Consider the following 14,786-nt stretch of genomic DNA (forward strand, 5'->3'; position numbering starts at 1 on the left):
GTGAATTTTGTTTTCATGACATATTGTCTTTACAATAATCATGAATAACGTCTTATTTAAGAATATTCAACTATAGGATCATCAAAAATGCTGATCAGGGCTAAAGAATATCAGGTGTTGTGACTTTTGGTGGACACGGTTTCTGAACAATTTATGGGAACTGATCATGTTGCAGCTAAAATAACTGCGTTCCTATCACGTTAAATTGTCAGTAAACAACCCTGCAGTGTCTCTACAAGCGTCCATCACTGTCTTTATGTCAGACACATCTGAAGTTTCACAGTTGCTAACTATAACAATGGTAGCCATATTAAGCAGCAACATGCTACTGTTAACTTCGGTTTTACTATGAACCACCCGGCTTAGAAAACCAAAAATCAACAGTTTGTTTGATGTTTTTTAGATGACAATTTACCACATCACACCCTAATAACACAAGACTGAAGCTCTTTCTAATAGTTTGGTTGGATTTGTATTATAGCTGCGTCACTTTTCCTTCCAGCTCTGTTCTGTTATTTACTGAATCCTTGTTACTGTCTGACACTGTGGAGATTTCTAACACCTTAAGCTGTCTGTCCTCACCATCGAAGGAGTAGAGCGCTTTGCAGTGTCCGATGACAGGCAGCGGGTCGTCGTCGTCAAATTCGTCGTCAAACTCGTGCGGGTCGGGGGTCGGGTTTCCGGGCTTTGGAGGGCCCGCGCGGCGGTGAGGTGTGTGATGCTCCTGGCTGGTGTCATCTGTGTAACTGCCCTCAGGACTGATGGGAAACAGGAAGCAGGAGTGAGTTTTTGCATGACTAGAATACATCACTGCTTCTTGTTTATATATATATATATATATATATATATTAGCGAAGCGCAGCGAACAGTAAATTTCTCCCATGACGAGAATACTTTAACAGGAATATTAACGCTGAACCAGTTTAGAGAATGTCACGTGCAACTCTGGATTATTAAATATAAAAACAATAAGCTTCATATTTGTGTGGATCATTTTACCTCTAAAGTCCATTAGAATGTGAGTTGAACTACTTTACAGTCATCATAATAAAGCTTATTCATTGTAATATAGATTTATTTTGATAACTTCATTTCATATAAATTAATATAATTTTACCGGTTTTAAAAAGGTGAAATTAAGCAATAACATGCAGAATTTTATGCAGAATAATGCTTTAATTTAATGGATTTGTAATTTTAGAATAATTTCCTAATTACACCATAGGAAGCTTTCTGCAAATAACTATGTAATCTGGTGCTAATTATAGGGGAAAGGCTCAACCAAAAGTTATTAATTCATTTATTATTGAATGCCAATTTCACATTTTTAAATGTTTAGCTGATCTGCTGTGCACTGAAGAAGTCTGAAGTCTAATTAATTTATGTAATTGAAAGAGCACCAACTGAACTCTATTTCCCTACAATCAGTAAAACATTTACATAGGATTATAGAAAACTTCCTAGGAAATTACTCAAAACGTACAGACTTTACAAAGTAAGGAATTACCTAATTTGTATTTGTTCACTGGTGTGACAAACAAACATTTAAACACACAAGCATAAATAAATCCTCTATTTTATACAAACACACAAGGATTACATCACTGCAAAGACTCCTTACTGAACTGATTCACTTACTCTTTACAAGTCATTCATAAATAAATAATGTTAAAATATCTGCCCGAACATCTTTATCTCACTGTGTGACTGTTTACCTCTCTCTGCCTTGAGGAGTGTGATGGTGGTTGTCAGCGCTGTGTCTTCTGTCCCCCCTGGAGCTCTGCTTTCCCTCCACCTCAGATAACCAAGTCTGTCAACACAGAGAGAGAGAGAGAGAAAGAGTTCATATTACAGTTAGTATCCACACAGAGTATCTTCTTTACGGAGCTGGTCAGGAGATGGAGCCAAAAGACGTATACATCAAGAGTTGAGATAATATACTACTTTAGTCCCAGGTAGGAGAAAAAGATGAGACTTTTTTTACTACCTAACCTTCTTTTCCTTCCCTTACCCTAAAACACCTTTTTATTGGGTTTTATGGTCAATTGATTTCATTGGATCATAGATTTTAGAATATGACTGATATTTAAGGGAGAGGGGGGTACAGTACGTCATAAACAACACCATTATTCTATACATTCTAACTTGATATACATTTAACATGTGACGGATTAAGATTAGATTAGCTGCCATTTAGGATTGAAGAAACATGTTAACATTTAGAAAAGACGATAGTGATAGTGATAGTGATAGCAAGACTTTTTCACTGCCTTCCCAAAACTCACGAAGGGGAGCACTAACATTGTTCCACAGCAGCCACACAGACGAGGCTGCCTGCAGATGTGATTGTTGTTTATCAGCCTTGTGTGCACAGGCATCGGCCAATGCCAGTGGCAATTAATCGGCCCATCTATACCTAGGTTTTACAGTCATGTGTTACTTTGGTAATTTATATCCAACTCTTCTGTCCTTCATACCTCGTTTTTGTGGATTTCCGAGCGTAGCTTCTCCATGTTACATATGGTCTCTGATATTTTAGGCTGCAGGCTAATGGGGTCTCCCATCTGTGGGTTTTTCTCATACACATCCTTCATCTTGTTCAGGGCGTCTCTGAAAGACACAAACAAACATGCACTGGAGTTAATGGGATGGATTAATGATAATAAGCAGTGAGAAACAACATAAGCACATTTATATTGTGCTACAGCTTCTCCATGGTGAGCCGTTACGCCGTCCTGTGCAGACAGCTTGACTGATTGAAATAATATAATTGTCTAATTATTCAGATTTTTCTGGATAAGTGATGATGCTTTGGCCTGGGCTAAGAATTGTGGGTAAGGCCCTACCTCTGATCCATCTCTTTCTGGAGCTCTTTGCTGAGCTCGTCAATCCTCTGCTGCAACCTCTTCCTCCTCTGTTCGGGGGGTAAGTGGCTGAAATCCTCCAAAGATGGGGCCTGATGGTAAAAAACACAAACACACACATATCTTAAACTAAATATTAATTCAGAATGAAGTAAGTCATGTGGAAGAGTGATCCTGTTAAAATATAACAGGCGGACTAAAGATTAATCTAAATACGTTCTCTGAGGTGTGGAGAGGTCTAAAGCTGCCCCCACTGGTCAACACACTTTCTATAAAACAAAGACTTGAAAATAAGCAGCTAAAATCAAACTTAACTTAAATGAAGTAAGGTTAATAAAAGGCAAATTTTATCAATATTTTTGCTTCTGAAGTGTCCCAGTGTCAGTACGAGTAGCTGATATTAAAATGAAGGAAAATGAACTAAAACGGAAGCTAAAACTATTTATATTTATGTGGATTTAACGCAGCTTTAGTTTGTAAAAAGAATATTATAAATGGAAACAGAAGGCAGGAAATCTATTTGAACTAGAAGCTAACGTTACTATCACTACTGGGTTTATATATTGGACACTATGGGAAGTCCTACATGGTGAGGATACGTGCACAAGCACCTACACTGCTCGATCTTCTTGTAACTACTCTATACAGACACACACTCTCTCACTTACCGTCTTTACTGACCACTGACGCATTAACCATTACAGTAAAAAGAGACAAACAACATGGGATGCTGGTTAGTTTTCAGTATATCAAATAGCCAACATGCCAGTTTGTCAGCAAGAAAACCAGTCAGACTGATGTGTGTTCCCAGTGTGGCCAGAAGGTAAATCAAAAGTGGATCATCACACACCAAAAGGCTAGTTTAAATGTTCTCACATAGTTTGTGTTCATTAAACAACAGTTGGCTTTGTTATTTAATGGACACGATGTATTGAATATATGTACTCGACTGCTGATGTGCAAAGATTCACAATTGATTTTATTTCCTGCTTTCATCAGCAACCAGTGAGGTATTCTTGTAAAGGGAGGCAGCACTTATATTTTTCTTTGGCCTAAAACTACAAACTTTCAATTAATAAAAAATAATACAATTGTGATGTTTTTGTTGATTAAAAATAGGAAGAAAATTAGGATAAACATCTGGACTGAAACAAACATAATCTGAGACAGTCTACCTACACATAGTTAATAGAGTATTTGTAACATTTCATTTAAGCCCAAAAAAGATCAGTTAGAGTTTGTTCATGAATTGTAGGGCTGCACAATTAATCAAAATATTATCAAAATCACAATATGGCCATCAGCCCCAATGAATGTTCACATATACTCTCTAGACAATCTGTTAAACCAGACAAAGCGAAACAATTGAAATGTTACAAATACTGATCTGTAGGCGGACTATCCGAATAAAGTGTTACCTAGAAGTACCCTGTGGAGCTCTTGACCAGTAGTAGTAAAAGTGTTTTGTTTGTATTGTGCAGATAATATTCCTGCTGCCGGTTTCATGCAGTTACACTTATTGACAGTTGGTGGCAGTAATGTGCCAATAAGTGTAACAGTGCACCTCTAAAGGCAGTCAGAGGAAGACTGAGCGAGCAAACATAGAGGATAACAACTCAGGATTTTAAATTATAGCTTCTGATTACTTTCATTATGGATTAATCTGCAGATTAAAGTATTTTCTTGACTGTTTTGTCTTTACAGAGTCAGAAAACAGCAAAAAATGTTTGACCCACAGTCCAAAACTCAAAGATATATAGTTTACTATCATATACAACAAAGAAAGACAGCAAATGTGAGAAGCTGTAATGAGAAAAATTACTAAAATGATCAATTATCAAAATAGTTAGCAATCAAAGTCAGCCAACTTATCGATTTATCGATGCAGTTCTGATTAAACTATGCAAATATTTAATGAACTCAACATGATTGTTAGGCCTCAAGGATACACACAATGCATTTTGGTAGGAAGCACTGAATATATTTGTGTTTGATTACAAGAAAACTCCACAGGACATTTTAACTGACTTTCCATGTCGGGAATACATCCCTCTAAATAAGCAGTGAGTATCGTTTCAGTAGTAAAACTGACAGTCAGGCAGCCTGTTGGTCCGCCTGTTCTTCTGAGGGCCACTTGACAGATTAAACCACATTGAACAGGAGCCAATCACAGATGGTCCTGACAGTACTGACGGTAGAAAAAGGCAATCCAAGCATTGGCTTGGCACTGAGACCGGCTGTTATTTACAAGTTTGTGTTAAAACTGTCTGAAAGCAGAACGCTTCAGAGCATACTGACACTGTTAGCTGAGCCTCTGCAACGCACATACACACACAGAGATCACTGCAAACTCGGGCCAGACCAACATCAAAGCAACACACCTGATGTTGGTAACACATTTTCCCACACAACACTGCAACCAGAAAGCCAAAAACCCTCCACACACACCATCAATCACCAAGGGTCCTCCATGTTGTGATTGGAGCAAAAATCTGTCTCATAAATGAAAAAGAGATAATAAAAATAAAAATCACACAAAATCAAAAGAAACAGAAGGAATAAGAAAGAGAAACAAAACAACAAAGACAGATACAGAAAAAAGAGAGAGACAGTACAACAAGGTGTCTGCAAGTTTCAGCAAGCCAAAATTAAAGTTTTAAAAATATAAACACACTACTGTTAAAACATAAAAAAACATGTTAAAAATCAAAAAATACTATTTAAAGTCATTAAAAGCTCAAGAGTTAAATTGAACTTTTCTACTGTTTCTCCAGGAACTGCAGACACCCTGTAGAAGAAATGCAAAAACATCACTTCAACCTATCTTAAATCAAACCCTACTTCCTGTCTCACCCCTCTCCTTAGGCCCCGCAAATTCTGGGGGATTCTGGGTACTGTAGTCTTTATCTCAGAAAGATAGTGGCTCACTAGATCAGTGCTGAATCGGGATGTAGGAAAAATGTGAGAGGTGGGCCGGGGACGGGGATGGGAGGAGGTGGAGGAGGAGGAAGGTGGAGGAGGAGGAGAGGAGGAAGGGGACTGGTGGGGAGCAGGAAGAGAGGAGAAAGCCAGAGGTCAGGATGACACTTTCTATGTATTTGTGCTGTATTATGAAAAGTATTTCTTGGGGAGAGAGAGTCTGAAACAGAATTTATCATTAAACATTCCAGTTTACATGGATATCATTAACACGAGTCATAAAAGAGTCAGATCGCTTTGATGACTTCAAAAGGGACTCATTCAAGCTTCTTTAACCCATTTGCACCCAAAGACAAGTATGATGTGAAAAAATGCCATAACATTTGTTCTGATTTGTCTAAAGTCTTGAAATCTGGTACATACACACTTTGGGCAAGTATGTAACAGTACAAATTGGATAAAAGTGTAATTTTTCAAGTGATAAAAAAATGGGTTTTTGAAAAATTACAAAAAATGTTTATGAAATGTTTCCCATATGATTTTCTTTTGGCTACATATATGTACCAAACACTTGATTCTGCTCCTTGATACAGATACAGAATTTCTTATCATACTATATTTAGTCTTAGTCTCTTTAGGGTACAGGGAAATACTGTTTCTTCCTAAAATGGTAGAAAATGCCCTAGAATAAGCAATACAAATATAGATTGTGAAAAATGTGATTTTTATATATGACACAATAAATGAGGAAACTATTCGCTTGAGGGGCCTTCTCCATTAGTAATTTAAGTGTGTCTGTTTTCTTCTATTAAACCTGTTATATGTATTTCAGTCAGTAGTTATCTTAAAAAAGCAAGATTAATGTTGTACCTAAGCCCTTAAGAACACGAGGCTGTGAGGTGATGTTGGTGTTTTATTTTAAGGTTCTTTTAGTTGTTTTTTAAAGCCATACATGAGCAGGTGCCCCTGAATATCTCAAAACCTCTCTGCCCCTACTCCAACTCTAGGCCTCTTGGATCCTCAGAACAATTGTTTTGAACCGTTCCATGATCGAGGTTAGTGGGTAAGGGAGATCGTGCCTCTGGGTGGCAGCTCCAAAGATTTGGAATAGCCCTTATGACTTATTTAGCCAGAAATACTTCATATTATTGAGAAATACTTGAGATTTGAAGTCAGGTTTAAAATTTCAACTTCTACAGGACACGCCTGTGAAAATGTAGGGCGCCATGTGTTAAACAATTAAACTAATCCATATACACAAACACACACCCTTATTCATCACACAGGTTCCTGATACTGTGAGGCAGCTGATGACGTGAACATGAACCAACAGCAGATAGTTAATGATTAACCAACATGGTCTTTATGGCAAGGGACAAGGTCCAGGGAGTTTATCGTAGGAAAGATTGAAGAGTGTTGTTACAAAATCCGGAGACATGACAAAAAACTACAACTGAAGACAATATGAGAATACGACAGTGGTGCAGAGAAAGAAATAAAACATGAGAAAATATCGACAATCTGCAAATGTAAGTGTAAGAAAGTGTCTTTGCCAGAGGAACAAACTGTAGAAGGCAGGGATGGAGTAATTAGAATGACTGTGTGCAGGATGTGACTAATAATGCTGCAGGGCGGGGATTTTCTGTTCAGGCAGCAAACACTGGTGCTTTCTTAAATTATATTACTGAACAATGAATCAACTACCAGCAAAATTAAGAAACACTCAGTCATTGTTCTTTATAAAATGAAGAAGAAGGTACTTTCTTGGAATAGTGTATCTGTACTGTATTATGAAGAGCTTTCATATGCATTTCCATTCAGTCATAATGAATTATTGTCCATATATAAGTATATTGATACATAACATTTGCACTTATGAAACACTGTGAAGATTACAAGTATCCTATGAATGTTGATTAATGGCTTTCCAGCTAAATGTGTTTTTATGAGCAGTTGTAATAAAATTATTTGTTTTTTTCCAATTTTGTCTCAGATATATTTTCTTAGAACATAAAAAAATATGCCAATAGAGTATAATTGCCACTTGTTTGCAAATAAGTTAACCTTTAACCTATTTCAGGATCTTTTCTTGTTTAAGTATTTGCAAACCAAATTTTGTAGAATGACTTTACTACTGTAAAGTGATGACGCTTGAGTCAATGATTCCCAGAAAGAGGTTTAATCACACACACTCCAATTATTCGTTTTTGTTGTTTTAGGAGAATATCTGTCGAGACACAACAATGACATAATGTTGTTGGCTTAGATGATAAAGTGTTTACTTTGGAGTCAGAGTTTTTATAGTTTATTTTCTGGCAAGCACCCCTCACTTCTTGTACCTTTGGTTTCTTCCCGAACAGCCACAGCTTGTTCTTGGTTCTGCTCATAGGGTGTTTCGGGTCGGATCGTGGCCCCGGAGTGCTGTCTCTGTCTTTCTCTCCTTTGGGTGTGTTGCTGATGGTCCCGTCTGAACCCGTTCTGCTTAGATTCTGACTGAAGTCCTCGAAGGGGAAGTCGCCTGGAGGTTCAAAGCCTGACTTGAATGACTCTACGACGATGGCTGAATCCTGGGAAGAAGGGAAGATAAAATTAGATGGACAGGTGAGTGGTGGGAGATTCGTTTTGTCAGGACAGTGTTATTACAGTACAACCGTCCTCTACTACATACCTTTCTTTCGTTGACAGCTTTGGCAGCAGAAACCATTCCTTCTAGACATTTGGAGACGATGGGAATGACTCTCCGCTCGGCCTCAGCAAAGCTCCGGTACGTCTCTCCGAGCTTCACTGTCCGACGTTCATCCATGTCCTGCAGATTCTGTAACACAGAGCAGAGAAAATTATATTAACACTAGTAAAAAGACAAGTGGTGTGGAGCTCACGACACTTGGCAGTAAACAACCTGTCAGAGTTAGCAGATCTGCTCCCTGGGCTGATACCCAGTCAGTATATTAGTAATGGTGTACATGAGACAAGCTGCCAAGTTAAACATTTATTAGGGCACTTGCACATGTAACAACTCTTTCTCTAAACAATGGTTTTAGTGAGGAATGCCAAAGTATGCAACCTTCTGCCCTTTGGTAGGCGCTGTAGAGCACTCTACAACGAAACAACCACACACACAGGAACAGTTTCTTTCCACAGGCCAGCACTCTGATGAACAGCTCAGTCATATAGTGTCAGTTAACACTAAAATATCCACTTTCCACTCATAAATCTTGCACACTGTATATAGAAAAGTATAGTATACTTGTGTATAGTTCTGTGTTTATTTGTACCTAACTTTGTTCAACATTGAGAGCACCAAATTCAAAGTAAAATCTCTTGTAGAGTATGTGTACACATACTTGGCCAATAAAACTGGTTCTGATCCTAAAATAACAGGGAAAAGGTGAAGGTTTTAGTGCTGCTGGTACTCTTTAATCTATGAGACAATATGAAACAAAAGTCAGAAAAATAGGTTATTTGTTTGTTTTTTTAAATCACTCTTTAACCAAATCAACTGACCAGTGACTCTAATTCATATCCCTACAAGGCAATAACTTCATGTCATTTTTGGATGGATTCTAAAGTATAACATACCTTGAAGATGTGTGGTATGGCGTTGTTGAAATGTTTCCACTGCTCTGCGTTGAAGTTTTGTAGCTGAGCAGCGTACTCGTTCTTACTCTCGTCAGCCATGTGAGTCCGTAGGTAGAACTGGGATTTGGCCTGAACAAGTTACACCAATGCAAACATTAGAACCGCATTAGCTGAAGCCTCAACAACCTCTTGTCCGTCCAACATGACCACACAAGAAAAATTGCACACATAATGGTACTTAGACCCATTCTGAAGAACAAAATGAGACTGCAGCTAAAAAGCAATGCTTAGGAAAAACAGAATATTAAGCACTTTCCCTTAAAAGGATGGAAAGTCATGTTTTAATAGGTGTCACATGAGTTCAACAGCACAAACAACACATAGACACAATGCTCCTGATTCTGCTGCCCTGAACACTGTTAACAAATTAAGATTTTACTAAAACTTCTTGCTTTAGGGTAAACACCTCCTGTAGTTATTCTGTTAAAGACGGTTACATAGACAGTACCTCATCTGAAAACAAGGCTTACTGGGCTTCTTTTACCTCTATTTGGAAATGTTTATTTTCCTTCAAGCTTTAACTTAATCCACAGTCTAAATATACAGTAAATGTGGGGAGAATAGAGCTACGGTATAATTTCATAGGCATCAATTATACACTGCTAACTTTAAGTAAAACAAAAATACTAGGTATGATGAAGTAAGTTATTCTGTTATTGAATTGTGGAACTTTAAAAACGCATTTTAATGTCAAAAGACAAAATAACTGTGTTTATTGTCTCCTCTATAAAGTTAGGGTTCATCCAATAATTTACTGTCTGGAGTCGTCTGCTCAGTATAGATTAAAACTAAGCATGATGGTACTGTCACTGATAAAAAAAAAAAAAGGAGAAGTAGAGGACAGTTTATCACACCGGCTTACAGATGAACAAATGTTTGACAGTGGGTGTGTTGTGTTACCTTCTCCACCTCTGATTTGGTGGCGTTGATGTCATTATCTAATCGATCGTAGGTAATCTGGGATTTTTCTGCTTCTTTACACTCTCTCTCAAACTTCCTTTTACTCTGAAAAAAGAGACAAAGAAAAAGAGAAAAGACACCGTGTTAAATAAAAAATAATATACTGTATAACGTCTTCAATATAAATCACTGTCTCTATTTCCTGTCACTTTCAATGAGTTCCCAGTTAATAAAACTACAAAAATATGTGAATGGGATATTAAAAAAAAAGGGGAAAAAAAGTCAACAAGGGAGATGAATCAGACAGAAAGAGATAGTTTACTTCCTGCCAGCACCATCTGGGTCACATTAGTAGAGGAGGAAACACAGTGAATAGCTGAGACATTACAATCCAGTCACTAAGTAGTCACTATTAAAGTCACGCAGACCACACACTGAAACCGAAACACTCCCCATCAGATGTGCCAGAGTAAAGTAACTCAATTAATAGACTACAGGCCAAAAAATGTGACTGAATATGTATTATTTATAAATTTAACAAGCAGCAATTTTTCAGCTCTTATGGAATTGTGGTGATTAATTATAAGTCTGCTAATGAGCGGGCCGTTATAAAATAACTCAGCAAATGCAATTGAATGACCTCAGAAGTGAACAAATGGAATCTCTCTCTGGGGCCTTTTAAGAGCCAAAAAGAAGGTTGTCAAGGGCCAAATGTGGCACATGGGCTTTTGCTTTGGATTGATTCGGGAGGGGCTGGTCCACATAGAGGCCTGTGTGTGTGTGTGTGGTGGTTGTGTGGTGTGTGTGTGTTTCCTGGTCCTGGCCCCTGTCCCTGGTCCCCATGGACTGGGACGTTTGCCAAGCAGAAGAAAAGGACAATGCTGTCTTTCACAGTCAGAAACAAACATTCTAATATTATACTTTCTATTAATTTAGAACAGTACAGAGAGCATATCACACAAATTTTTATATAAAAACGTATACAAGTACAAGAAGTGCAATTGATGTCTCTTCACTAAACAATAGCAATGTGAGGAATTTTGAGGGGGGGGGGGTAGATCCCTATTTGTCCTGCAGTTACCTTTGTTAGCATTTCTTGCATTCCTCATGCAAACAAGTATGAGATGAGTACAGCTGGCTGCTGCTAACAGAGAATATTTACACTAAACACTTAATTCTTACTCTCCATCCCTCCTCCTCCTCCTCCTCCCCCCTCATTCCTCATTACATTGTTCATCTGTTTCCAGCAATGACCCAAATGCTGCTTGGGCTTCCTGCCTCCCCCTCCTGTTAGATGCTGCACACACACACACACCAAACACACACACAACACACCACACACACACACACAACACCCACACACACACAACACACACACACACACACACACACAACACACACAACCCACCACACCACACACACCATTTACACAGAAAATACACAAAAACAATGTATATAAGAACACACATCATATGCACAAAAACAAAATGACTGGACATACACAATAACAATCCACTGGAAAGAAAAGGGCAGAGTCTGCAGCCACAGATTTGCTAGTCTTGTGACTAAAGCATTGTTGACAGCGGAACTGAGACTTAACTGCACTGAAAACTAGTTACTTATTACAAAGGCCAGTCATCATGAAACGGTATGTTACAGTCGCATATTGTACAAATGTCATATCATATGTTTGATTTTCTCAGCTCAAGTTCTACTTATTCGTTTTTTCCACCATCAGCGGTTTGCGTTTGCTCAGTTGTCATGATGGAGATGGATCTGTTCACATGCGTTGATGACGATCACGTGATGTGGTTAAAAGTATAGAAAAGGCCAGTTGTCCTCGAGTTGGGACTGTTCTGTCAAACAACTATTACTTATTATCATATACTGAGCGTGCAGGTAAACGCATCTACCTCCATCACAACTGAGCAAAACTTTTTTGGCAAAGGCCAAGAATTAACTTTAATGCTTAAAAATGTATATAAATTTTTAAATATGTTTAAAATATAAGATCTAATATTTGTGACATGAAGGGATTTACCCTATGCCTTACTTTGCCTTTCACCACCATGCATTCATATGCTTTAGATTGATCAATTATGCACTCACATACGTAAGACAGTTTTTCGTTCTCTTAAATCAAAGACTTGGAAGCACAGATGGTTGACGAAAACTCAAAGTGGATTACCACGTCAGAAAACAATACTTTGTGTGGCAGGTAATAAGAAAACAAAAGAATACATCATTGTATGGAAGAGGTTAAGATCCTAACTCTGGTCCACAACATTATTAAACAACTACTGAATGGAATATATGTTTCTTTATTCTTCAACCAGCAAAGATCGGTGCTAAAAAGGCCCACTGCTAGCCCTAATAAAGCCAACATTAACAACTCTCCAGTCATGAGCTCACATTATTATGAATAAAGACTCACTTATCACTGAACACAAAAAAACCTTTCACTTTAGCATCAGAATGCAGCTTGTTGCCAGTGGGATTGTTTTCAATTAATATGCCAACATAAAAACAAGCAAAGCCATAACTGGGAACAACAGCCTTATATGTGTCAGAGAAATTTAATGTCATATTTGACAAAACAAGAAGAGGGCGCTGTTCTTCCAAAGCACATGGATCTCAAGTTTTCAGCATTAATGGCATCAGCAGATGGTGGCAGAAGTAAAAGACAGATGGTTAACATCAAATCCAACATATTTATCCCCTTGTGAAAACCAAACAGAAAACAAATGCACATGAGACGACAGAGGATACTGAGGGAACGCAGCAAGAGGAAGTAACAGGTTTTCTGAGAAATGTGGTCTTAATTATCAATAGATGAACTGAAAATAAACCTTGTGTGCCACTTTTATTCAGCATGCAGAGAACAGTGAAGAATGAGCTTGTTAGTGTACTCACATGCTTCCTCTCAGATTTGAGGTCTTGGCTGTACCTCATCAGCTCTCCATACACCTTTTGAGACATCTCCTCCGCCACCACCTCCCTCTGACCAGCAAAGTCGTTGAGTTCATTCAGTATGGAGTAGAAGGACAGACATGATGTGAACCTGCACAACAGACACACATTAAATATGTGATTAAGACTGCACGCAACATGCTTCCTTCCTAGTCTGATCCCAGATGTTCTGCAGTCAGTCCATTAAAAGTTTCTCCTGCATCGTTTTAGCTTTTTATTAGTGACTGAATTAAGTGCACATCTTCAAATTTAAGATGTTCTTTTGGTAAAATGACTCTTTTTCTACTCATTTTTCACTAAAATTCAAACGCGCAACAAAATGTTTCCCTCCCTGCAGAGGTTGAAAATAAAAAAAGGATTCAAATAAGCATTGCGGCTATTTTCTTATGTGTTTCTGAATCAATTTAAGAATGAATTGTTGTGTGTTGTTTGTGACTTAATAGTTTCTCATTCATTGCTAAAGTAAGTTGAACCCTAACATGCTTCACATTTTTTTGCAGTGAACTATGAATAGACTGTATACTTCTCTTCTTTTACAGTTCAGTCAAACAGTAACCTTCATTAAGATAACTTCACTTAACTACAATGTGGAACCTATCAGTCAGTTAAGCTGACTAAAAATATGTGGGAATGGTGTGGCACACAGGACTGGACTGCACTGGAGTAAGAGAGTGAAAACAGAGTTTTTTTTATTGAGAAATTGAGAGATTCCCAAAAGATTCTCACCCCCGAAGTACAAGTGGATCAACTCCTCAGTGTGTGTGACAGTAACAATAAAAAATGTGATTCATAAATGAGTAGATTATTTTACACATAGATCTTAAACTTATGTGTAGAATCAGTAATGACTGTGGCTAAAAATACCAAATTGCCAACAAGGATTATTTTTATTCAAACTTTGTTATTTTACTGTCTGTGGCTCATGAAATCTCTTTACAATGTTGTTATACACTGAACCACATTTAGCAGAAACAGTGTCAACAGTCACCTGCTTCAGTGAGGACAATGGATCTACCAAATTGTATTAAAAACACATCAAGTTCTCCAAATTAAAATGTGCTTTATGAATAAAGTGATATTTTAAAACACTTGCTCAGTGCACTGTTGTCATTTGACCAATTAAACTGCAGACAGACAGAATGTGCACAACCACAACAAACCCGGTGTCTGGATCCAACAAATGAACAGTCAGATATTGTTTCCAGCCCCAGAAGGATAAAAATAAAGCGTCTAGCAGGCCTTATCCGTTCAGTGTTCAGACGTCTAAAAAGTAAAAGCAAAAAGCATAAAGACTGAGGCAAAATAGAAAAAAAAAAATCATCTAAGTTTACTCACCTCGGCTCCTCATCTTTAGAGCGTTTTGGACAGTATTTCTTCACCAAGTTCCTGATATGAAAGAGAGAGAGAAGCAGACACAGGTAAAAAATACTGTCTGATATTTTAAGCCTGGAAGAGAGACGGGCGCACACAAAAGAGGCAGGCAGTCAGACAGGC

General features: G+C 37.9%; 1 protein-coding gene across 1 annotated transcript in view; it reads right to left on the reverse strand.

Moving 5' to 3' along the window:
* Nucleotides 1-14,786, reverse strand: part of fnbp1l (formin binding protein 1-like) — an 18,315-nt gene that overhangs the window by 1,997 nt on the left and 1,532 nt on the right. The window contains exons 3-13 of the mRNA XM_035653580.1: nucleotides 14,628-14,696; nucleotides 13,232-13,383; nucleotides 11,551-11,606; nucleotides 10,323-10,427; nucleotides 9,363-9,491; nucleotides 8,452-8,598; nucleotides 8,123-8,350; nucleotides 2,847-2,956; nucleotides 2,478-2,610; nucleotides 1,716-1,810; nucleotides 583-758 (exon numbers count right to left, since the gene is read on the reverse strand). Of these exons, the coding sequence (XP_035509473.1) occupies nucleotides 583-758; nucleotides 1,716-1,810; nucleotides 2,478-2,610; nucleotides 2,847-2,956; nucleotides 8,123-8,350; nucleotides 8,452-8,598; nucleotides 9,363-9,491; nucleotides 10,323-10,427; nucleotides 11,551-11,606; nucleotides 13,232-13,383; nucleotides 14,628-14,696 (1,400 nt within the window). The remainder of the gene's footprint in view (nucleotides 1-582; nucleotides 759-1,715; nucleotides 1,811-2,477; nucleotides 2,611-2,846; nucleotides 2,957-8,122; nucleotides 8,351-8,451; nucleotides 8,599-9,362; nucleotides 9,492-10,322; nucleotides 10,428-11,550; nucleotides 11,607-13,231; nucleotides 13,384-14,627; nucleotides 14,697-14,786) is intronic.

Source organism: Morone saxatilis, unplaced genomic scaffold (genome assembly GCF_004916995.1).
Source record: "Morone saxatilis isolate NCDOM2014 unplaced genomic scaffold, NCSU_SB_2.0 Contig12, whole genome shotgun sequence".
In the NCBI taxonomy this organism is placed as follows: domain Eukaryota; kingdom Metazoa; phylum Chordata; class Actinopteri; family Moronidae; genus Morone; species Morone saxatilis.